The sequence below is a fragment of the Eulemur rufifrons genome, chromosome 7 (genome assembly GCF_041146395.1).
Source record: "Eulemur rufifrons isolate Redbay chromosome 7, OSU_ERuf_1, whole genome shotgun sequence".
Taxonomy (NCBI): Eukaryota; Metazoa; Chordata; class Mammalia; order Primates; family Lemuridae; genus Eulemur; species Eulemur rufifrons.
The window spans coordinates 117,966,756-117,989,890 of NC_090989.1; the positions used below are offsets into that span (position 1 = coordinate 117,966,756).

Below are 23,135 nucleotides of genomic sequence, written 5' to 3' on the forward strand. Positions count from 1 at the left end.
GGCGCTTAGTGCTGGGGCCATTCACCCTGCTCCATAGCCAGAGCTCCACTGCCCCTCCCCCAGGGAACAGGAGAGATTTACCCGAAGCACCAGCCTCATGGAGACGAGGCTGTCCAGGCCTGAGTGGTCCAGCTGAAAGCGCTGCTCAAGAGTGAGGTCAGCGTAGGGGAGGATCTGGCACAGGGGGAACTCCAGCACTCCCAGAGCACACTCTTGGTCATCGTCAAGCACCTGGGTAGTGGAGCAGTCATAAAACAAGAGGATAACCAAGCCCCACTGCACTACCAGGACTGTCTGGGCCCCAGCCAAGTCTGGGTTCACTTCAGTAAGTATATACTGTGCTTCCATTAGCATCTGGTCCTATTCTGGAAACTGCCTTCAGTCAGAGGAAGGTAGTGACTCGGGGTAGAGGCAATTATGATCTGTATGAGGCCAGCCTGTCAAATGCACAAGGCCATGGAGGCTTTAGGGACTGATGAGCTGTGCTCCTTCATGATGGGACACCCAGGCAGGGCTCAGGACTCAAAAGATCTCAGCTCCAGCACTTGTTGGTCATGAGATCTTGGATAAGTCATTGTTTTAGCCTCTCTTCATGTGTAAAATAAAAAAGATAACTCTCTTCTGTAGATCTTTTGTGAAGATTAAGTAAAATATATTTTTAAAGAAGTACACCATTATTAATGTCCTGGGTAGATTCCAACACAGATCACTCTGGGTGCTATGTAGCGACTGTAAAGACCTTTTGTAGGGAAAGCCAAGGGACTTGAGGGTTTGTCCTCCCACAGCCTCCTGAGCACTAACCTCAAGGAGATAGGCCTTGTGGAGCCTCAGGGTCCTCTCCCACCCACAGGGGGCTGACTTTAAATACTGCTAGGAGAACCTGTGCCCTAGGACACACTTAGCTCCCCACCCCACCTGGCTTAGAAACCTCTTCACTGTTTCAAGAGCCCAATTTCATACAAACCTTCAGATGGAGCTGCTCAGCTGCCACATTCTGTACAAAGAAGGAGAATACCTGGCTCCACACAGGGTCCTTGCTGTGGGGACAGGTCTGGGAACAGAAGAGGGCGAGATCATTGAAGGGTCAGGTTGGGCAGAGCCAGATATCAGCACCTTCTGCTCTCACTCTGGCCACCAGGTACCATTGGGAACCTGTCCTGTGTCTGCCCAGGGATCAGACCCACACACACTACAGCCAGTGCGAGGCACTAGGGCCAGACGGCCAGATTCAAAAGCAACGAGTGCTTTGCCAGGAAGTTTTATGGGGCTGAAAATTATACTAGCCTTAGAGCACGCTTCAGGGGAGGCGGGGCCAACAGGATTTCTGCTGCGGGATGGAGAAACGTCATGGTGTGGTGGAAAGGACATGGGCTTTGGAACTACGGCCTAGTTTGAACCCTAGTTCTGCTGCTTTGTAGCATGTGCTCTTGGGTAAGTCGTTTATTTCTGATCCTCAGATTCCTGAACTATAAAACTATTTTGTGAGGTTATTGTAAGGACTAAATAAAATAAAGGGCCTGCTAGGCATTTGGTGTAAGTTAATTCCCTTCCTTTTTGCCTCTCTCCCTGAAAAGGGTTGGGGCCCATTTCCTTACCCCAGGACTACATACCAAGCTATTTTACCTTACTTGTGTGTGTCTTCTTGCCGACGGATAGCTTGACATAGGAAGAAGGGTCTCTGCTGACCTTATTCTGTGAGGGAGCAAATCCACAACAGTGAAAGTGGCACATGAGTTTCAGCTTGAGACAGCCCCGCCCCCACCTCCCAGGAGGATCAGTAGGACCTGGGGCCAGCCAGTGGCTTCCCTGAGAGAGAAGCTGCTCTGGTGCTCCCAGGCACCCGGGGCTGTCGTTACTGTGCAAGCACCAGGACAGGACTGAGCCCAGGGTAGAGCCAAGTTCTGGCTCCTCTTTTTAGCTGTGACCCAGGCAGGCACTTAACTTCTGGGTCCTGTTTGTAAAATGGCAATAAAAATTAATGACACACAGTCAACGTGGGACTCAAGGATAACAAACGTGGGAGACAAGTTGCCAAGCCCAGTGCCTGGCACAACAGTCTCCACAATCAACGCCTCTTCTTACCCCCAGGCTATGTGTCCACAGTTGGAGTTACTCCGGGGAAGGGGAACCATGATTTGCCCTCACCGGAGTTTTCAGTCGCACACTCACTCACCCTGGCAAACCTGGAGAGTTTTTTGGCTCGATATTCACCATTCAGGTAGTCAAAAGGGTTTCTCTGCAGCACAAGAATAATAGGGTTGAAGGAACACATGGACATTTGAAAGTGATGGGCACAAGGTCGGGTGAGTATCACACTCAGGACAGGTCACCACTCACCGGCAGGTTGCAGGCACTCTCCAAGAAGACCACGAGGATGGCAGTGGAAAGGCCACCATGGTCCTGCAAACAGACACAGACCCTCACTGGGTGCCTGCAGCAGCAGGAGAGACGGACTGGTTTTGGAGACACCTACTCATGGCAGAGGGAAGCCAGCCAGCCCTTACACTCCAGACTAGCAGTAAGATCTCTCACAACTTAGCTTTTTGTTGAGGCTAAGAATACTCCTGCAGCAGGACGATTCAAGTTAGAATCGTCAAGTTAGAATCGCAAGGGTGGATTTCCCTATGAACTTGGATGACAGGCACTGACACAGCTCTAAGGACCCCATCATTCCTGGAGCTGACTGAGGTGCTCAGAGCTATTTGCCGAGAGATTAGGAACTCCCCTCTGGAGACAGGGTGGAGCGCCATACTCTCCAGGTGAGCAAGGAGAGGGGCTCCATCTCCCTCTCAGCCTCCACCTGCACACAGCCTGTGTCACATGGGACCCTCCACCTTCCTGCCAGGGAGTCCTTGACACCCTGTGCTCACCTTGGTCAGAGCTTCCTGGTCAGTGAGCAGTGAAAGCCACTCCAGCCGCAGGTGCAGCCGCCCGCTGGTGGTGCCATTGAGGACAAACCACTGTGGGGCGAGAGCAGGGGTAGAAAGCTCAAGGTAAGGGCCGGGGAGATGTTACTGACCCTCTTTGGGTAGCCCAGCCCTGGGACTGGTAGGGCCCTAGTAGGGGCTCCAGGGAAAAGGTGGACCAGCCCAGACAGGGTACACTCTGGGCTCAGGGGGACTGGGAGATGTGGTTATAGGAAGGCAGAAGTGCTACCATTTAGGATGGAAAAACCCAGGTCTAGCCTGCTCTCCCCTATGATGTCACTGTCCCTTGCTGGGGCTCCTTAGGCCATGGGCATTTCTCAGGGGAGCTTCTTCCAACCCAGGCCCTGGGGAGTTCCCTGGAGCCATCTGTGCCTCAGCCAGCTCTTGGCCCTGAGGATGGGCCTGTGTGCAGCACAGAGGGGGCCCATTTCATCGGACTAGCCGGGCTGAAGCAACCTGCTGTCCATAGGAAGGGGGGCTGCACTGAAACTCCCCCGGGGTTGCAGGTACCAACTCTACCTCATCCACCACTCTGTTCGTCATGACATCCCCGAGGCAGATCTGCAGGCTGCAATACACAGGGAGAAGGGTCGGGTCAGAGGAGGCAGGCAGCAGAGGGTGTGGGGGCACACCCTGGAATCTATGTTGAAATACCAGTGGGACCATTAAGACAGAGGGTCTTATTCATCCCATGGAACCAATGGGAGACCCAAGTTTGGCTCAAGTGAAGGAAGGACTAGCTAACCATCAGGACTGCTCCCAGGGGGTGTGTTGCCTGGGGAGCAGAGGCTGCTAGACACGTCGCCTCAGGATTTCGCAATGACGGTGCTACTGGTATTCTGAGTGGGATGAATCTTCATTGTACAAAACTGTCCATGCATTGCAGGAATTTAGCCTCCCAGTCCTGTGCCCTCTAAATGCCAGGGCCACCACCTCTCACAGTCATTTTAACAACCCCAAATGCTCTTTGGTTTCCAAAACTGCCCGAAGTGCCCTGCAAAGGATAAGTATAGTTGGCATGTGTGTGTGAGAGGAGGTAACACCACATCACAGCGTCCCCCTAACCTGCCTGGAACCAAGCCCAGCCAGAAGGGCCGGCCTGATAGCCAGAGGGAAATGTAAATCTGTGTAATTGTTAGCAGAGCTGAGCACAAAACACACCAGAACTCAGTTACATAAAGCATGACCCACAAGCCACATTTCTAATCTGCAGCATTACAAAAACTGCAACTGTTTTCATTAAGATGAAAACCAAAAAATGGTAAGCAACATCTGCCGGGGGCTGTTTCTTAGGCTGTCACATTGTGCCCCGCCCATTTTGTTTTAGTTCTACTTTTTAAAATTATATGCTCATGGAAACAAGCTAAACAATGCAGGAGCCTCCTGAAGATTTGGGTAAAACTCCCTCCTCTGCCTCCTAATCTGAGATGAGCAATGTTCAAAGGCTGCTGTGTAGCTTCCACACCTTTCTCTGCTCACACGCACATGCAAAAATACATACTCAAGGGGCTCTCCTGGAAAGATCGAACAAATGACAGGTTACTCCCCACTGTTCTCCCCCACTTACTAACACAGCATAGATTCTACTTATTTTCAAAGCTTCAGACTATTCTGTAGTTTAGCAATGGCAAACTTATTCAAACATTCAGCCAATATCCTCTGAGGCTGGATATTCCTATTTCCAGTGGGTTGTTTTGCTACTGCAGATAACTTCTGCAAGCAACATTTCAGGTTCTAGTGTTTATTTTATAGGAGATTCCTGGGGGTGGGACTGCTGGACCGAAAGACATAGAAATTTGAGGTTTTGCTAGCCAGCCCACACTGGCCATTTCAGTCCTCTCATAACCCTGAGGGTTCCACCCCTGAGAGAGCAGCCAGGGTTCCTTGGGACTGGGCACCCAGCCCATGCCAGACTTGCCCACTACTCCAGACGGGGACCCCTGGGTACATTATCAGGAGGGCAGAAAGCAAAGCCAAAGGTGTACAAACCCTGAGGCCCTCTCCGTACCACACCAGGGCCTAGGTCAGGGCTGGGCACTCAGGAGACATCTAGAAAGGTTTGTGGCAGGAATGTGGAAAAGTGGGGCAGGTGGCCTGGCACAGTCCCCATGTCAGAGTGGCCAGAGAGGGTTGCAGGTCACTGAGTGATGGAAGCAGGGGTGCCCATGCCCCAAGGCCTGGCCCAGCGCCTCCGGGGAGGGAAGGCTGCCCCCAAGCCCAGCTCCACTGTCCTCCTCACCTGCCCAGGAAGTCATCCCTGTCAGGATCCTCATCATACAGGTCCACCTCCAGGTCCTGCCCAGGAACCTCATACACCATGAACTAGAAGGAAAGATAGGTGTCTTGACCTGTGGGCCACCACGACTGATGAACCGACCTTACGTAGGACCCAAGGGGAGCCAGTTCCCAGCTCAGAGCCCTGGCAGGTTCCTGGCCTTCTCAGTACCTTGAGAACCCCACCCATGAGAAGGGAGTGATGTCCCTCCCCTGCAGTGTGGAGGAAGGTATTAGAGACAACACGTGCAAGCCTGCGGCAGAGCGGGTACTCAGGGAACAGCAGCTCCTGTGCATTGTGCCCGGGGCCTGCAGCTTCCAGAGCACTTGCCCGACACACACCCTTGGCCCCGTGGGTCTGGAACACCAGGAAGCCAAGCTGCCTTTTATCACCCCTGCTCCCACTGCCTCCCCCAAATGTTACAAATCATCCACATGATGTGTTGGGAGGGGTCACCTTGGAGGTGTAACCAGAGGGCCTGCAAGGCCTAGACAGGCTGTGGTCCCACCCTTCAAGCAGTAGGGATTGTGACAACTTCAGGCTTCTGGTGCTGCCTCTGGCAGGGAAGCCTGAGAGGAGCGGGGCAAAACTTCCTCTGAGGTTCTTTTAGTTTGATCTGAAAACTTCCAACGAAGCCAACCCTGGTGGGGAAAGGAGGTAGGAATTTGCCTACGGGCTGCCCCTCCGCCTCTGGAAGCCTGGTACGTGTGGGAAGCAGAAACTACACAGACCTGCCTGCCGTCTCCAAGGCCCACTCCCCGGGCCTCGTGTTGCCCCATGAGTACGTGAGGGAAAGGCCCTCCCTTGCCTGTGCCCAGCATGACCCAGAGTGGAGCCTGGAGGGCACTGAGACCCTCACCTCAAACACCTCGTTCCAGGTGGGATTCAGGTTCTTGTAGATGGTCCTGCTCCGGAAATGCTGCAGGCCGATGCTCACCTTGGCGTAGGGGTCTGACTTGCCTCGGAGGCCCAGGAAGTGGTCCTTCTGGGCCAGCTCCTCTGCCTCCAGCAAGTGGACTCTGATCACGCCCTGGAAAATGCCCAAGCCCAGGACTCACAGCTGCTTCCTGGGCCATGCCAGCCCCCAATACCCAGAATATCGGAGAAAAAGCCATCAGAAATCCCCGCCACCCCCATCTTGCCCCTCCCTGGTCTGGACAAGGAGTCAGAAGCCAGAGATAGCAGTGACCTGTCCAAGACCACACAGCGAGTGATGGCAGGGCCCAGGGCTCTCTCCACGGCATTGGGAAGTCTGCCCACATCCCTGGCCTCCCTACACTCCCTGCCTCCAAGCTGCTGCGTGAGTGGCTTATTCAACTGCGGCCATTTGCCCCTCCCATGCCAACAACCCCGCCACCTGAGCTTTCCGCCTTCACTCCAGCCCCCTCTGTGTAGCCTGCATGTGGACGGAGTCCTGATGTCACTTCTTCCTGATACCCAGGGGTACACTGTCTGCTGCTGGTCTAGGTCCCAGTCTCACCCTACCACACTCTGGGCTATGCTGTAGGCCAGACCCCTTCCCCACACACACATGCATGGTTGTGAAAAAAGAAATGAAAAAAAAAAATAACTTTTTATAAAGAACAGAGCACAGGGATTAGGAAAAGCATAGTTCATGGGGTTTAAGGTATAACTCCTTCCTAGAATTATTTTTTTAAATATCAGTAAATATACATGCATTTACCCTTTGACCCCCAAATCCACCTTCTAGCAATCTATCCCAAGGGCATACTAGCAAAAATATAAAAAGACATGTGCGCAAGGCTGTTCATTACACAATTATTTATAATAGCAAAAGACCCAACACAGCTGTCCACTAGCGGGGACCTGGTTGAATAAACTTCAGTATGTTCACACAGTGGAGTACTCTGCAGCTGTTAAAAGGGATGAGGAAGGTCTCGCCAGGCGCGGTGGCTCACGCCTGTAATCCTAGCACTCTGGGAGGCCGAGGCAGGAGGATCGCTTGAGCTCAGGTGTTTGAGACCAGCCTGAGTAAGAGTGAGACTCCGTCTCCACAAAAAGTAGAAAACCAGCTGGGCGTAGTGGTGTGTGCCTGTAGTCCCAGCTGCTAGAGGGGCTGAAGCAGGAGGATGGCTTCAGCCCAGGAGTTTGAAGTTGCAGTGAGCTACAATGATGCCACTGCACTCTGGCCAGGGCAACAGAGCAAGACTCTGTCTCCAAAAAAAAAAAAATGAATGTGGAGGGCCTCGATCTACACTAGCACGGTGTGATCCCCACGACGTATTCAGTGATAAAGCTCTCCTCTCCAGATGGGTGACTTTGGGCAAGTCATTCAACTTCCGCCAGCCTCATTCTCCTCCCTATAAAGGGGGGTGCTCTCACAGGGCAGAAATAAGGATTACCACCTGAGAATGCGCTCAAGGTGACAGGACACCTCCCCCACCACCCATCTGTCCCTCAGCACTGGGCCCAGGGCTCTGTCGCTGGTACTGGGTACTCACGCAGGGCAGAGGGAAGCGCAGGTTGGTCACATCCAGTCCCTTCTTCACAGGCACAGTGACACGGTTGGGCAGCACCAGGTGGGTGGCAATGAGGTCCTCCAGCAGGCTGTCTGACACCTCACTGGAATGCCAGGCAAGACCAGCTGTGGACGGGGTCCTTTCCTCCCCAGCCACCTGCCCCTGCGTCCGTCCGCAGACTGGAGCCAGGGCCCAGCTTGGCAGAGGGGGTCCCGCCTAGAGAACAGCCCTGACCCCATCTTGCCTGGATGCAGGCGGGCGGGGGGCGTATACACTGTGACAACCCCCGCCATTCTATGGCAATAGCTGCCCTCCCGCTACTCATCCCACCCCACGTCCCTATCCTGCTTTGTTCCCTGAGGCAGCACAGCATGGTGGCTAAGAGCAAGGACCCCTAAGCCTGTGTTACAATCTCAGCTCCACCACCGCTAGCTGTGTGACCTCGGCAAGTCGCTAACCTCTCTGGACCTTGGCGTCCTCATTTCTGCCATAGGGCTATTAATGTCTACTCCTAGGGTGGCTGTGGGATGAGCAAGTAGTGTGAGGTGCTGGGAGCAGCGCCCAGTCCACAGCAGGTGCTGTGACACAGCCCTTCCACTCCCTGACGCCGCTCACGTTCCCTGTGCACTGCCTGACTCTCCCTCCCGGCACAGGGAGACAGGGACATGGCCTGGAACAGGCCCGGCACAAAGTGTAGGTGCTTAATAAATATTTTTTGAATGAAAGAATGCACGCCTGCATTCTCTTTGTCCAGAGCAGCTGAGGTCAGTGTGGATGTCCCAGTAAGCGAGCTGAGTGGCCCTCCTCTGAGCCTGTCCAGTGGGGCCGGCACCCTTTTCTGCTCCTCCCAAAGGGTCTGGGGCTCTGCGAGCAGCCTTCACCTGGCCCCAGGAAGGTGGGGTCTCCAGGACCAGCTCCTCCTCGCTGGCCTCTGCCGCGACAGCCGCCCTCCCACCCTGTTTGTGACCATGGTCAGGGGAGGTAACACAGGCTTCTCACCACACACGTGGGTCCAGGAGGAGCTGGAATGAGGAAGAAAGGAGGACACTCGTGCGTCCTCACCCACTGTGCTGCCACCACACGCACTGAGTGTTCTCCCAGGGACCCCAAGACAGGAACCAGGCTCCCCTTTTACTGAGGAAGAGCCTGGAGCAGTGAAGTAACTCATCCACTGTCGCTCGTTGCTAAGTGACAGAGCCAGGAGCTGGCCGGGTCTAATTCCAGGGCCTGTGCTCACCTCCTGCTAGCCCACATGGCCTCCTCTAGGACCACATCTCATCGGATCAGAGCCACTCTCCCCTGCACCGGGACGGAGACCTGAATGTCCCTCAGCCCAACATTCAACAAAGCACTTCTCGCTCACGGCATGCGTGCGTGCGTGCGTGCGTGTGCGTGCGTGTGCGTGTGCGCCCGCTCTGGGCACAGTGCCTGCCCACGGAGGCCGCACACACCGTTAACCTCCCGCCCCCACTGCAAACACGTGAACGTTCTTCCCCCCTGCAGAGAGCGCCCCGAGAACAGTGCCCAGGCCACGCGAGTGCTACGCAGAGCTCCGAGGACCCCCACGCTTAGGATTTCCCTGGCAGCTCTCCCAGGCCCCTACTTGATTCCTGGCGCGTCCAGCAGGTTCGTCAGGCCTGTCCAGTTGATCTGCAGGTGCTGCAGGGGCAGAGGGGGGCGGTTAGGCTGCTGAGGGCTGGGGGCCCAGGGCCGACACGTCTGTGAAGGGCCTCACACCCGCCAGAATGGAAAACCCAGCCTGCTGGGAGGCGCCTGCTGCAGGGGTGTCCGGCAGGTGAGGGCACCTCCCGGCCCTGCTCAGGCCTCCAGGGGTACCCAGGGCCCAAGCCTTGGCACAGGATGGGGCAGGGACCGCCGGGCCTGCTGCTTCCCTGCCGGGACCACCCCAGGAGTGGGCCAGGCACGTGGCCACGGCTGGCCTGGACTTCCAGAGCTCTGGTTTGAGTCTCAGCTCCACTTCAGGCCATCTGTGTGACCTCTGAGCTTAGCTGCCTCCTCTCTGGGAGGGCAGAGTCTAGCTCCTCAGGCTGCCTTAAGGATTAAATGAGACAGGGTGTGAGTGCCTGGGTCTAGGTGGGCTTGGACAGTTGGGTTTATGAGCTCAAACCCAGTGTCTGGGGTCCAGCGGACAAATGCTCACTCACGGGCGGCAGCAGGCCGGCCTCTCGTCCCCGGGACTCACCGGCTTCTGCAGGAAGAACACGGTCACGGCTCCCACGAAGGGCTTGTCCACCAGGAGGGGCTCCAGGATGATCCGCAGGGTGCCCTGCAACTGGACGGGCACAGAGGCCCATGAGGGGCCCAAGCCTCCTTTCTTCCCACGCTGGCTGGGCTTGGCTGAGGCCATTTGCGGCTTCATTTCATGCCCATGCCACTCCCAAATGTCAGGACCACCTGCCACAGGCCACCTGCTGTCACGCGGGGTATAGAGGCTTGGACACAGGTGCCCCCCCTTTGCCGGCCACCAGGGGCCATGAGCTGGCCCCCACTGCTTCCCTCTGGTGCGCTGGCCCGAGGGGCCTGCAGCCTTTGCCCAGTTTCAGGCCGGCCCAGCCAGCGGGGACCCAGGAGTGATTTCCAGCCCCAACTCAACTCCTACTCCTGGCATGAGTTATTTCCACCTCCTGGGTCCACCTCGGTTTCTAAGCGACAGCTGTCCGTCACCCCGTGAGCACCACCTCTACTTGTGCGGGCAGCCAAAGCCTCTGGGGGGCTCTGTGATCAGAGGCGGGCATGTGGGGCCCCGAGGCAGAGCAGCAGGTTGGTAAAGCCCAGCCGCCACTTCCCGGCCATGTGACCTCACGCCAGCAGTTTCTCTCTGGTCACCAGCCTCTGTGTTGGGTGTCCTCACTGCCTTCTGCAGCCTGCTCTGGCATGAGCCGGCTTCCCCCTTCCCTGGCCCCCACCCCCAAGGGCTGGAACTGAGGCAGCCAGGCTGGGCCCCACCCACCTGGATCCCGTTCACACCAGCCTGTATCTTCTGCAGCTCCACACTGATCTCACAGTCTCCGATGTAGCTGAAACAGGGAGGGACAGGAAAGGTGGGGGGGAGGGGCAGGTCCACCGCTCAGAGAGGTCAAGAAACTTGCCCAGCATCACACAGCCTGAGCTTGGGTAGCCAGTCGCCAAGCCCCATAATACCCCAAAGATGAAAAGGAGGGGCTCTTGGTAAATACATCGCCCACCTCTCCACACTGCCGCACCCTGCCCTGTCTCTGCCCAGGTCGCTCCCACAAGGACTCAGAAGCAGCCCCTGCTGTATACATCCAGCCACTGTCCCAGATGTTGCTGGGGGTGGAGGTGGGCAAAGGTAACAAGGCCTAAGGACAGGTGCCTGAGTCCAGCAGATGACTCTTGCCAGGTGATGGGCACAGGGAGGCCGGGATGGGTGCCCTCGAGGGTGAAGATCAGGAGACCCTGTCAATGGACTGAAGGAGACTAAGGGGAGGAGAGAGTGGCTGTCAAACATCTGCAGGGCACGGGCACAGGAGCCCAACATCACAAGTAACAGAAATGCAGAATGCCCCTTGAGAGGATGGAGGAGATGGGAACCCCAGGAGCTGCCTGGGTGGCTGAGTGGGCCAGATGACCTCAGTGTGCCCCAGCTACTCATGCAGGGATCTTATGGCAGAGCCCCAGGGGCCAGGGGCACTGGATAGCCCATCACTATCCCAATACACTTGCGACTGGCCCCCAAATGGGGATGGGTAGTCCCAGAACTGGCTCCTGTCTTCCCAATATGCTCTCAGTGCCAGCCTCTGGGCTAAGGACAGGAAATATGAAACACTGGAAAGGAATGGAAACACTCTGGAACTTCAGGAGTTGATCCTTTGCCTTTTAAAGGACAATTCAAATCTCGCCACCTCCAGGAAGACTTCCTGGATTGAATCTCCCTTCTTCCTGACTCAAGCCCATTATGAACCTCATTCAAAAGAGATACCCTTGCCCAATCCCCTGAATTAGTCACTGATGTGCCTTTGCGTCCTCTAGTTTTCCTGAGGAGCCACAAAGCCCAGTTCTCCAGCTGGCCTCTCACAGCCTGCACTTGGAGTTCTCCAGGCCTCACTACAAAACCCCAGATCTTCTTGTCACACCTGTTCCCTCCAGCCACCTCCTCTCTGAGGCAGTTGCTCTGACCCGCCAGGTGGCCTGGCCATGGCTTCCAAGAAAGCCATTGTCTGTGCTTTGATACCCAGAGTGTGCCATGGGATGGCAGAAGCCAGGCCTGGGCCAAGGGGTCAGAGGTGGCTCCCCTGGAATCAGTCTTTCTTCCATTTCATCATCCTGACACTCCTCTCCCTCCTCAAGAAGGACCTTGTGCCCCAGCTCCAAGGGGAGGGTCCAGTGAGGGGTTTCACACCCCAAATCAGAGTGTGTATGTGCCTCCCTGTCTTCAAACTGGCTGTTCCCAGTGTCCCCTGCCGCCCCGCGGCGCACACCCGGCCCCTCAGGCAACAGGGCTCACCATATCTGCAGGTCCAGGACCACCTGTCTTCGGTTGCTCTTGTTAGTGTGCGCCTTGACTCCATTGACCCTGGGGCACTGGAAGAGGATGCCAGAAGGGTTAGGTCAGAGGGTTCTTGCAGCAGGGCATGGCTGCCAGCTCCTCTCCCAGCCCCGGGCCTCGTCAACAACACCACTCGTGACCACCGCGCTCCCAGGATGAGGCACAAGCACAGAAAGCCACCCCCATGCCCCCTGAGACTTCCCTCCCAGGAATGTGTCCCCTCTCTTTCTCTATCCTGCCACAGGTGTTTGCTGAGCACGCACTCTGTGCCGGGCACTGGACAGGGGAGAAGGCCAGGGCGAGGCGGCCGAGCCTGCCCCGTGGGCTCACAGCCCAGCACAGAGGCAAATGGGGGGCCCACAAGGAGGAGCAGCCCACGCTGTCATGTGGGGGTCTGGGGACTGCAGGAACACCTCCCAACCCAGCCTGGCGTGGGGGGATGTTAGTGGAGGCTTCCTGGAGGAAGAAGCATCTAAACTAAGTCTGCAGATGAGTAGGAGCCGCACCATGAGGGCAAGGGAAGTTGCCGGGGTCCCTGCGGAGGGCTCTGCCCCTCGGAATTGAAGTGCCCACCCCAGAGCCACCTAGGTAATTTTTCTTCTGTTATCATCTTCTACCTCGGCCCAGACTCCTCTTCTCCTGTCGGGTGGCATTGGAGTGGGGTCTGGTTATTAATCATCAAGAAAAAACAAATTTCATTTGAATTCAAGTTAATGATACGTATGCTGAAGTGGTTAGGGATGAAGTTCACCGATGTCTGCTATTTAATTGGAAATGCATTTTTAATAATGAATAGAAAGGTAGATGCAAAGACGTGCAATGAAGCAAAAATAGCAGTTAACACTTGTACAACCCAGACAGTAGGTATGTGATGTTCACTGAATAATTCTTCCAACTTTTTTATGTTTGGAATTTTTCATAATAAAATGCTGGAGGAAAAATTCAATAATCCCATTAGAGGAAGGAATCCATCATCATCTGATTCGCTCCATAGAAAGTGGTAAGTACACACACACCATCGCATGAAAAGGTTCTCAGAGGACGGAGCCCAAAACGCAGGGGGAAAGTATCACAGGGACACGCTGAGCTGTGAAGTAAAAATATCAGGTAGTTTTTCCAGGGTTTGTGATATGTATATGTCAGCTTTTAAAAATGTATAGCTTGCTGTGATTTTCTTTCTTTCTTTCTCATATTTACTTAATATTCACTTTTTGTCCTAATTTTGCATTTTTAATTTTATATTCTTTTTCTTTAAGAGGGTCCCCAGGATTGTAGAAGCTTCAGACCTCAGAGCCACTGGCTCCACCCTGGGCTCCATGGAAGCCTGGGTCGCACGACAGGGCGCTGTGATGAACCTCCCACAGCCCTGGCCTGCTCCTGGCGTGGGGGTGGCTCTCCCAGCACCTAGGAAAGCCCAGCCAGCCCCAAGACCCCCATGTGCAGAGACGGGTCCTGGGGAGGCTCCCTGCCCAGAGGTCACTACCAGAGAGAGGAGAGTAACCACCATTCGAGCACCGCTCAATGCCAGGCAGGGTGGCCCTGGCCCAGGGCTACAGTCAGACAAGGGCGCCAGGCCAGAACCTGGCCTCCCCCGGCCCTCTCAGCGCAGCGGCCCTCTGCAGGGCACGACCCACACAGCCGCACAGGGCGGCCCTCAGGCCAGGCCTGTTGCTCGTGTCTCACAACAACCTTTACAAGTGGTCCTTTCCTTTTATACAAGAGGAAACTGGAGCTCAAAGAAGTCAAGTCACTGGCCCAAGGTCCCCACAGCGCTGAGCGGAGCTGGCCATAGACACAGGAATTGGAGGGAACAGGTGTGAAGGAAGCAGGTACACAGAGTGCACTGAGTCCTGGCCAAGCCCAGGAGGGTCCCATGAGGGGTTCTCTGTGACCCCAGGATGGAGAGGAGGGGAAATGTGGGGAAAGGGAGCACAGAGGGGAGGTGAGAGGAGCCAGGACGTGGAGGGCCGTGAATGCCAGGATCAGGAGTAGGGTGCTTCTCCTGCAGGGCTGGGACATCTGGTCAGCCTGCAGCTTCCGCCTCCACGTTCTCCTGACACAGTAAAAATCATTTCTTGGGGTCGCTTGCCAGCAGCGCCACATCCCAAAGACCAAAGACACCACGGCCAGAGCAGCAGCCTGGCCGAGCAGGCTCTGCTAGAAACGCAGCAGTCTGCAGGCTTCCTGGCTCCAAGCCTGCTCAACTCTTCAAAGGCCACCAGATACCACCTCCTCCTGGAAGTCCTCCCCAACTACCACAGCCCCTCCACCCCTCCACTTCGGAACTCATGCATTCCTCTACCGCCGTGCACACACACACTGCCGTGTTGTCATCCACCAGTTTATGTCCCCGCCTCCCACAGACAGGGGCGCGACCGCACCCTACTCTGTCTGTGGTGTCTAGCACATAGCACATGCTCAGTCACAGGTGATGGAACAAGGGATGAATACACGAACCAACACATGCTGGCACAAGCCTGTCCTGGCAGAGTCTGCATGGCATAAACCAGAATCTCCAGGGCTCAGGCACGCCTAGCGCACCCGCTCTGAGGGGCTAGCCAGGCAGGGCTGGCAGGCAGCTCTCAGCAGGCTGGCCCGCGCTCTGACACCTGCTCTTTCCAGAACAGACTAGATGCCAACACCTCTGATTTACTGGGTGATGGACGTCACAGCAGCTCTCTGCCTGGGAGATGCACTTTGGATGATCAAATTAAGACTCACATCATTGGGACGCACTGGAACAGGAAGAGTGGGGCACAGAGGGTAAAACAGGAAGCTTGGACTAGAACAGGGACCCTGACGGTAGGTATAATAAATATAAACTTCTTTGCCGAGGACCATCTTATCCTGTGACACCAACTGATCTTCACAGAGCTAGAGTGCACTTGGAACACTGATTGCCAGAACCAACCCATTAGCAGAGAATCATAAACCGCTCTGTGGCACTGACTATCTCAAGCCACGAAGGTGTGTTTGCCCAGCTGGTGCCCGAGGTTAGCGACTATGATTGTTCATCTTTATATCTGTCTGGCTACACCACGGCATGTTTCCAAACTTTGGCTTAAGAAAAGTGGAACTATTTCCAACCTCTCCTTTCTGTTCCCTGAACCAGGCTTCCTTGGAACCTGGAGAGACGGTGGCGCTGGGACGAGTGGTCCAGTGGGATCTTTGCAGTCAGGTGACTGACCGGGGTCGGGGTTGGCGGAAGGGGAGGGTACAGAGACTGCACAGCGAGGCCAGGCTGACCTTCCTGAGACAGCACCCACCTTCTGTCCAAAGTAGAGCTTGGTGAAGGTGAAGGTCCTCAGGTGGACGCTCTTCTCCCGGATCTTGGGCTCAAGTTTCTCCCGGAACTTGTTTTCCATGATAATGCTTAGGTAGGGCCAGATCTGCGAGATGACCTATGACAACAGGAAGAGGCCTTCGGTGGTCAGCTCTGTGACCCACAGCTGTGTAGAACAAGGGCCTGATGCTCTGCAGCCTGGTCCCAGGGATGGGGCCCCTGCCCTACAGCACCCCTCTGCCTGCCTGCCCACCCCCACCTATCCGACTGTCTCCATCAAACACCTGACGACTACAGCAGTGGTCCCCACTCTCGTGTAGGCAGCAGGACCCCGAGATTTGGTGCCATTTTGCAGAGCATCATGAAATATTCATTCACAAAATTTAAAATTATGAAGCCCTTTAATTCTGAGCTAAAACATAATCTCATTCTACATTATAGTTTAAATGAAAAGTAGCAGATACTAGAAGTTTAGGACCATAATTACAGAAGAGAAAGTTAAATTGTTGCCTGTGGATTTAGTTTTCCAACAATCAGAAAAGTCTGCCTTTGGCTGACTTCTGCAGCAGAATGACTCCTTGCGCTGGTCTGGGAACCAGGCTGGGACCTGGGGAGCGGAAGGTGGCAGAGATGACTCGCGGTGGCAGTGATCAGAGAGGGGTAAGGACAGCTAGCAGGTACTTATGCCCTGTTTGCGGCAGAGGCTTCTCCCTCTTCTTTCCTGTGGACGTGGGCTGCAGTTTAAACACGAGCCTGCTTGCTCCCTGCACCCATTCCTAACCCACCATCGGAGGAGCCTGAACGCGGAGATTTCAGGGCTCATTGTTCCCATTTCTCTCAGGGGTCTCTTCCAACTCCAGGCACTAGGGGCCAGTCCCATCTTCCTATCTCACTGGTTTGTCATTCGCTGAGGGCTCCTTGATGCACTTGGCAATGACATTTCTGGTAATGCGAAAACAACCACCTTAGGTCAATAACTGTCAGGAAGTCCTTTCTTATACCTAACCTAAGTCATTCCTGCTATGGGCTAAGCCTCCTCCCAGAACAGAGGCAAGGTTTATATTAGAAAAAGTCCCAAGCTGGGAGAGTTGAGGTGGGGGCTGCGATGGAGCCTTCACATTTAGGGAAAGATCTGGTAGATCAGGTAGGGGCAGGACTCTGGTTCCTCATCTGTAAAGCCAGGATTCCTAGGGGAGGGCTTGACAGGGAGCCATCCAACAGGGGCCTCCTCAGGGCACCTGGAGCAGAGCCCATGGGGAGTTCCCCTGGTGATCTAACAGCCATCACAACAATGACATCAGTGGATCTAAGCCAGGGCAGGAACCATAATCATTCCCATTTTATGGATAAGGAAACCAGTTCAGAGACATTAGGCAATCTGCCCAAGGTCACACAGCCAGTGGTGTGAGATCTAGGCTGGGAACCAGGCGGAACCCAGAAGCTAATGTCTAATTAGTGTCTTCCTCTCCCTAGGAGAGTGCAGATCTTGGCCTGGTGGGTCAGTGGAGGATTGTACTTTTCTCTATACTTCTCTGTATTTTCTAACTTTTCTGCTGTGGCCATGTATTAATTTAAGATGTATTAATTTAAAAAAAAAAACATTTTTAAAGAGAAGAAAGCCATTCTGGTGAATGAAGAAGGAGGGGAAGCTGCCTCCCCAGCAGTAGAGAAGCCATCCCTGCCCCTCCCCGACCCCGGGGCCTTTGACCACATGCCTGCGGCCACCATCAGCACTGCTGGTGACAGCTGCTGGCCCCACGGGCTGGAGGCCTCGGGAGGACAGGTCCGAAGTGTGTCCAGCCCCACCGGTGGCCTTACCTTGTTGGCCCACTCCACCCGCTCCACGTCTGGGAAGTGAATCTAGGAAACAGAAGCCCAGAGGGGAAGTTAGACTCAAATCCACACGCCCCTGGGAACCAAGCAAGCATGCCTGGCCTTGCAGGGTCCCCATTCGTCATAAACGCACTCTCAGCACCCCCTCAGAGCCAGCCCCGCCCTGAAGGAGCACACTGTCCGGTGGGGTAGGCAGCAAATAAACAGATGAGCCAGCGAGCCGGCATGGATTGGCGGTGGAAGTCAGTTCCCGGGTGTCCCTGGGCCTGTGATCAGTCATGTAGTTTCGCCCCTCCCCTCCGCCCCCAGTCCTAGTGCCAGGGGAGGTGGGAGGACAGGCGGAAAGAGGGGCTGGAAACTGCTTGTTTGTATATGCAAATAAGCCCCACCCTGCCCCTCCCTCCCTGCAGAAGCACAGCCCCCCCGCCCCCATCTGGACCTCGCCAGGGTAACACCGGAGTTTGCTCCTTGCAAATTCCATCCTCCTCATTCGTTTTAATGACACGAGCAATATAGTTTGTGTAGAAAAGTTAGAAAACTGAAAAATCAGCTAAGTAAAAAGAGAAAATATTTTATTAGACAATGCCACCACCCAATGGTAAGTATCTAACAGGCTGATGTTTTCCTTGGCAACTGGGGGTAGAGTACTGTGGGGCGCCCCTCCCACCTCTGCCCACCTAGGCTCCCAGGAGGTGGTCCCAAGCCTACCCACTTCCCCAGCAGGGAGGTCCCTCAGGCCCTGTCTTATAGCCACACGGCTTCCAACTATGGGACACAACTCCCAGCCACTCCACCTGCTGGGTGAATCTTGGGTGAGCCACAGTGGGGGGCAATGGGGACTGGGTCGGAGTGCTTAGCCCCCTCCTCACAAGAGTCTCAGTCTTTGCATCTGGTCTCCAGAGCTTCTCATTCCTCCCTCCTTCCCCAGAGTTTCCTGGGAAGGACAGAGGAGTGTGTGCATGTACAGGGTGCCTGGCACATAAAATGTGGATCACTAAAATGGCAGCCACAGCCACCACTGTCACCATGTCCCAAGTCCCCTGAGCATGAGGCTGGCCTGGGACCACCCATGCCTGCCCTCCCCATCTGGGGGCTCAAAGGGCTGGTTCTCCAGGGACTGAGTAGATGCGTTGGTGCAGTTCACGTGCTCCTGCACACCCACCAAGTACCAGGCCCTGAGCCAGCTTTGCAGTTGCCCTGAAGAGTCAAATGCATGACAGCCATTCCCAGAGGAGGGACAGAGTAATTTAATTCTCTTAGAACAGTTTTTTAACAGCCTTGGGAGGCCAGAGGCGTCTCATGCTCCTGACAGCCCTGGGACATCATGCTATTCTCCCAGCCTCAGTTTTCCCAACTCTGGGCAATGGCCTGTACTAACGCAGAGAAGTTAACATTCCTAGATGCTGAAAGAAGAACACTGCCTGGTTTCCAGAGGTGGAGCTGGCCCGGCCCACAGGAACAGAGGGAATGACAGAGGAAGGAACCTAGGGCAAGTGTGCAGGAGCACGGGTCAGCCCACCCTGTCCAGCTGGGCAGATGCAGCCTGTCACCACACAGTCCCTGCAGCCGCCCTGGGTCAGGTCCCAAGCTGGGAACCAAGCATGTGGAGGGAGAGACCCTATCACCGCTCCCTGTTACACCAACCAGCACTAAGGTAAAATCTCCTGCACATGGGCCTGGAGAGGGGCCCCAGCTCACATCACAGCCTCATTCCCCACTCCCCATGGGACCTTCCAGTGCAGCCACCATCTCCTTTTCCGTTCCCCCCAAGGGCCTGCACATGCCATCCCGTGTCGGAAACAGTCTTCCCTACTCCCCTTCGATCGCTTCATTCATCACCGTCTTAGACTTCACTTCTCCAGGAAGCCTCTCCAGGTCTCCCAAGTTGGAGACAGGTGTCCCCATTAGGTGGCTGCTGGCTGTCCATCGCAGCATTTGGCACACATTATTAGAGCTGCTTGGTCTTACTGCTTGCCTCCCTACTCCACCGGAAGCTCTAGGAGGGCTGACTGGGCCTAGTTCCCTGTTAGAGCCTCTCCCTGGCCTATGAACATCGTAATAAGTATCTGTGGAATGAATGAATGTATGAATGAATGCAAGGTTCTTGCCCTCAAGGAGCTCCCAGGCTTGCGAAGGAGGCAGGCAGGTGACAGGCCATCCCGGTCCAGCATCAGTACCAAGGCGGGGAGCTTGCTGGCTGCGCTGCTCTCTTCCTCCCAGCCCAGTCACTGCACTTCCCATCCCACCCTGGCACACCTCGCATATACACCCCTTCCACATCCCACGTGGCTCTACGTCCTTGGGAGCTGAGTCTACCTCCAGACCCTGGAAAGGGGATCCAGCTTGGCAGGTCCAACCCTGGCCGCCCTTGGGAGCTGGTCAGACGAAGATTCCTGAGCTGCCTCACACCGGCTGAATCAGAATACATCAGGGTGGGGCCCTGCAACTTATTTTTAACAAGCTCCTGGCCTGATTCTGGAATTTAGTCAGGGCTGGTATTAGTGACCAGCCCACCTCTTGCATTAGGGTGACCCACACCCACCCTGAAAGCGTGGGCAGCAACAGATTGGCCAAGGCCCACACTGATGAAGTTTTCATGGTCTCTCTTGGCTGCCCAAACCTGTATTCGAGGCTCTCCACTAAGAGGTTCCTCCCTAGATGAGTCTGAATCCCCTGAAAACAGCAGCAATTCAGTCCAAGAAAATAAAAGATCATCAGGTGTCCCTATTCTGCGTAGGAAGCGGAAGGCCCTGCCTCAGCCGGGTCCCAGCACCTGCCTTCACTCTCCTTCCTCTTGGCGGCCGCTGAGTAATCTGGAGCAGGGATGAAATCACAGACACTGATACTCAGGGAGCAGCTACCCAATGCTATCCCACTTTGACATAGCTCAGTCTATTTTTCCATCATAATTGGCCTTTTCTGGAAGAAATCTTTTCCCACTCCAAATTCTCAGAATTATCCTACATTTTTTATCTATTGTTTTTCACATTTAGGTCTTCACTCACTCTGGAAATTTTTTTACATAGGGTGAGATAGGAATATAATTTTATTTCTCTCTCCTCTCTACTTTCATTAAAGCAGTTTTCCACTAAAATAAAAAAAACAAATCCATCTTTTCCCCTGACCTGTGAAGCTACTTCACTCAAAAAACAGCTACTTTGCACAAAATACAACTTCTCATGTGTACTTTGTTGTGCTTCTGGACTCGGCATTCAACTCCATCGGCCTGTTGGCTCGTTCCAGTATCACCCCTGTTTTATTCACTATGTTTTTGCAAAATGATCCTGTTTTGCTTTTCTTTTTCAAACTGATTGAGACAATAGTAGGTATTTATTCTGCCAGATGAATTTTAGAATCAGCTTGTAAATTTTCAGAAAAAATCCTTCTGGGAGTTTGATTGTTATATTTTTGAAGTTACAATTTGTGGGAGAGCTGATATCTTTACAATATTCTGCAGCCATGAACAAAATATTCCCATTTATTCACATTATATTCATGTTTAGGATCATAAACTTTTAAAAATAAAAGTCCTATATATTTTTTGTTAGATTGCTCTGTGATACTCCATTTTCTGGGCAACTTTGCTGAAATGTGTTAATAGCTCTAATTTTTCACTGATTCTCCTAGGTCAGCGGTGGGGGCGCAGGTTCCCCACCCCTGTCCCAGGTTCTTTATATACTTCTATAATCACCAAATAATAATTTTTGTCTTTTTGGCTCCCCATCCTTATTTTTCTTATTTTACTTCATTGGCCCTCCAGTACTATGGTTAAGCCGCAGTAGTGGTAGCCAGAATCTTTGTCTTGTTCCTGATTTTAAAGGGAAGCTCTTAAAGTTTTCCCATTAAACAGATTTTTCCTGTAGATATTTGGAGGACAGTGTCTATCACATTGACTAAGTTCTTTCCAATTCCTAATTTTCCAAGAGCTTTCATTATAAACAGGCATTGAACTATATTCAATACTTTCTTAAACCTATTGAAATAATCATGCTCCTCCTCCCCCCTCAGTCCATTAATGTGGTACTTAAGTAGTGATGGTTCTTGCCACAGACTCTCTAGTTTCTGGGATAAACCTCTCTCGTTATAACACAGCTGGCCTGATACTTCATTTAGGTTCTATACGCCCATGATTCAAAGTGATACCTATAATTTTTGTATCTGGTTTTAGTATAAAGATTTTATAATAAATTGTAAAACAAATGGGACATCTTTCCCTATCCTCCTATTTTCTGAAGCAAGGAATGTAGGAATTATATGATCCATGAAGTTTAGTATAGCTTACCTATAAAACCATCTAGGTCTAAGCTTTTTGGGGTGGTGAATTACCACCTAATCACTAATCACTACTGGTGGTTAATGGTGTATTCAAGGTCTACTTATGTCTTATTACAGCAATTTTGGCATTTATATTTTTCTAGAAATATATCTACTTCAAGTAGGTTTCAAACTGATATATAGTTGGTTATACTAGTTTATTATTTTCAATCTGTTATATCTGTATAATTTTTATACATGCTATATCTGTATAATTTTTATATCTGTTAGTTTTTTTCATTCTGTATTTTATTTTATTTTTCTATTTTTAAATGACTCACCCTGCCAAAGGTTTTGCGATTGTATTAGCCTTTTCAGAGGACCAGCTTTCGTTCTTAGTGCTATTCATTCTCTTTCCTCTTTTCCTTTATTTTAAAAATACTGTTCATTTTCATCTTTATATTTATTATTTCCTTCCTTATTTCTTTAATCTAAATCAGTTGCTCTTTTATGTTTTTAGAGTTGAATTTCTTGAGTCTTAGAGTTGTATCATTTACTTTCAATGTTTTATGATAAATAAATGCAAAGCTATATATCCCAAGTTTTTAACATAATGTTTTCTTGTTATTCTGCTCTCAGTTTTTTCTATTTCATGACTTCTTTTTAATGAGTTTTTAAGATAGTTATGCTTTAAAATATCTAGACATGAGACTTTGATAGCTATATATTTATTGTTTTCCAATAATAATTTCATTTCTTTATGGTTCGCAGTTTGCAGGATGTCAGTTCATTGGAATGTATGGATAATTCCTTTTGGCCTAGTACATGATTAATCTCCTTGACTATTCCATGTGTGATCAAGTTATTAATCATGTCCTTCTAATATACTTTATCCTTTCTTGTGTACTTGATTTATCACTTCCAGAAAGGGATGTATTAAAAATTTCCAAGCCCAACTGTTATCTACTTCCTCATGTCAGTTGATTTATACTACAAGTTTATATTATACAGTACCTATATGTCCATGGTCATTATAGCCTAATTATTGCCCTTTATAAGTAATATCCTTCTTTGTCTTTATCACACATTTGAGTTATATTCTATTTTTGGCCTAGTATATAAATTTCTACCCCAGCTTTGTTTCCAAATTGCCCAGTTATATCTTTTTCCATCCTGTTTTCAACCTTTTTGAGTTCATGTTGCCTCATGTCATTTAATATTCACCTACTCCCTTATCGGCCCCATTTTACAGATAAGGAAACCAAGGCTCAGGGAGGTCACATGACCTAACCGCCCGCTGTGGAGTGCTAGCGCCGAGACCCAGACCAGGTCTGTCTGTGCTCTTCCACTCTGCCCCACTCACTCCTCTGAAGAAAACCTTACATAGCACTGTATTTCCCTCTTTTATAGAAAGCCTGGCCCAGCGGAAGATTGCCCTCATGCCATGCTTCGTAGCTTACAAAGGGCACTCCATAAACACTTTCATCTGGTACTCCTAACACTCTATAAGGCAGACAGCAAAGATGTAATTATACTTATTATACAAATGAGGAGA

At 52.5% G+C, this 23,135-nt stretch overlaps 1 protein-coding gene across 1 annotated transcript in view; it reads right to left on the bottom strand.

Moving 5' to 3' along the window:
* The window catches only part of ESYT3 (extended synaptotagmin 3), a 39,399-nt gene that overhangs the window by 6,156 nt on the left and 10,108 nt on the right, over positions 1-23,135 (bottom strand). Inside the window, exons 2-17 of the mRNA XM_069473183.1 lie at positions 17,312-17,353; positions 15,477-15,611; positions 12,169-12,245; positions 10,654-10,720; positions 9,886-9,975; positions 9,286-9,341; positions 7,665-7,785; positions 6,062-6,232; positions 5,167-5,249; positions 3,447-3,495; positions 2,871-2,960; positions 2,338-2,400; positions 2,174-2,236; positions 1,624-1,692; positions 965-1,051; positions 82-231 (exon numbers count right to left, since the gene is read on the bottom strand). Of these exons, the coding sequence (XP_069329284.1) occupies positions 82-231; positions 965-1,051; positions 1,624-1,692; positions 2,174-2,236; positions 2,338-2,400; positions 2,871-2,960; positions 3,447-3,495; positions 5,167-5,249; positions 6,062-6,232; positions 7,665-7,785; positions 9,286-9,341; positions 9,886-9,975; positions 10,654-10,720; positions 12,169-12,245; positions 15,477-15,611; positions 17,312-17,353 (1,413 nt within the window). The remainder of the gene's footprint in view (positions 1-81; positions 232-964; positions 1,052-1,623; positions 1,693-2,173; positions 2,237-2,337; positions 2,401-2,870; positions 2,961-3,446; positions 3,496-5,166; positions 5,250-6,061; positions 6,233-7,664; positions 7,786-9,285; positions 9,342-9,885; positions 9,976-10,653; positions 10,721-12,168; positions 12,246-15,476; positions 15,612-17,311; positions 17,354-23,135) is intronic.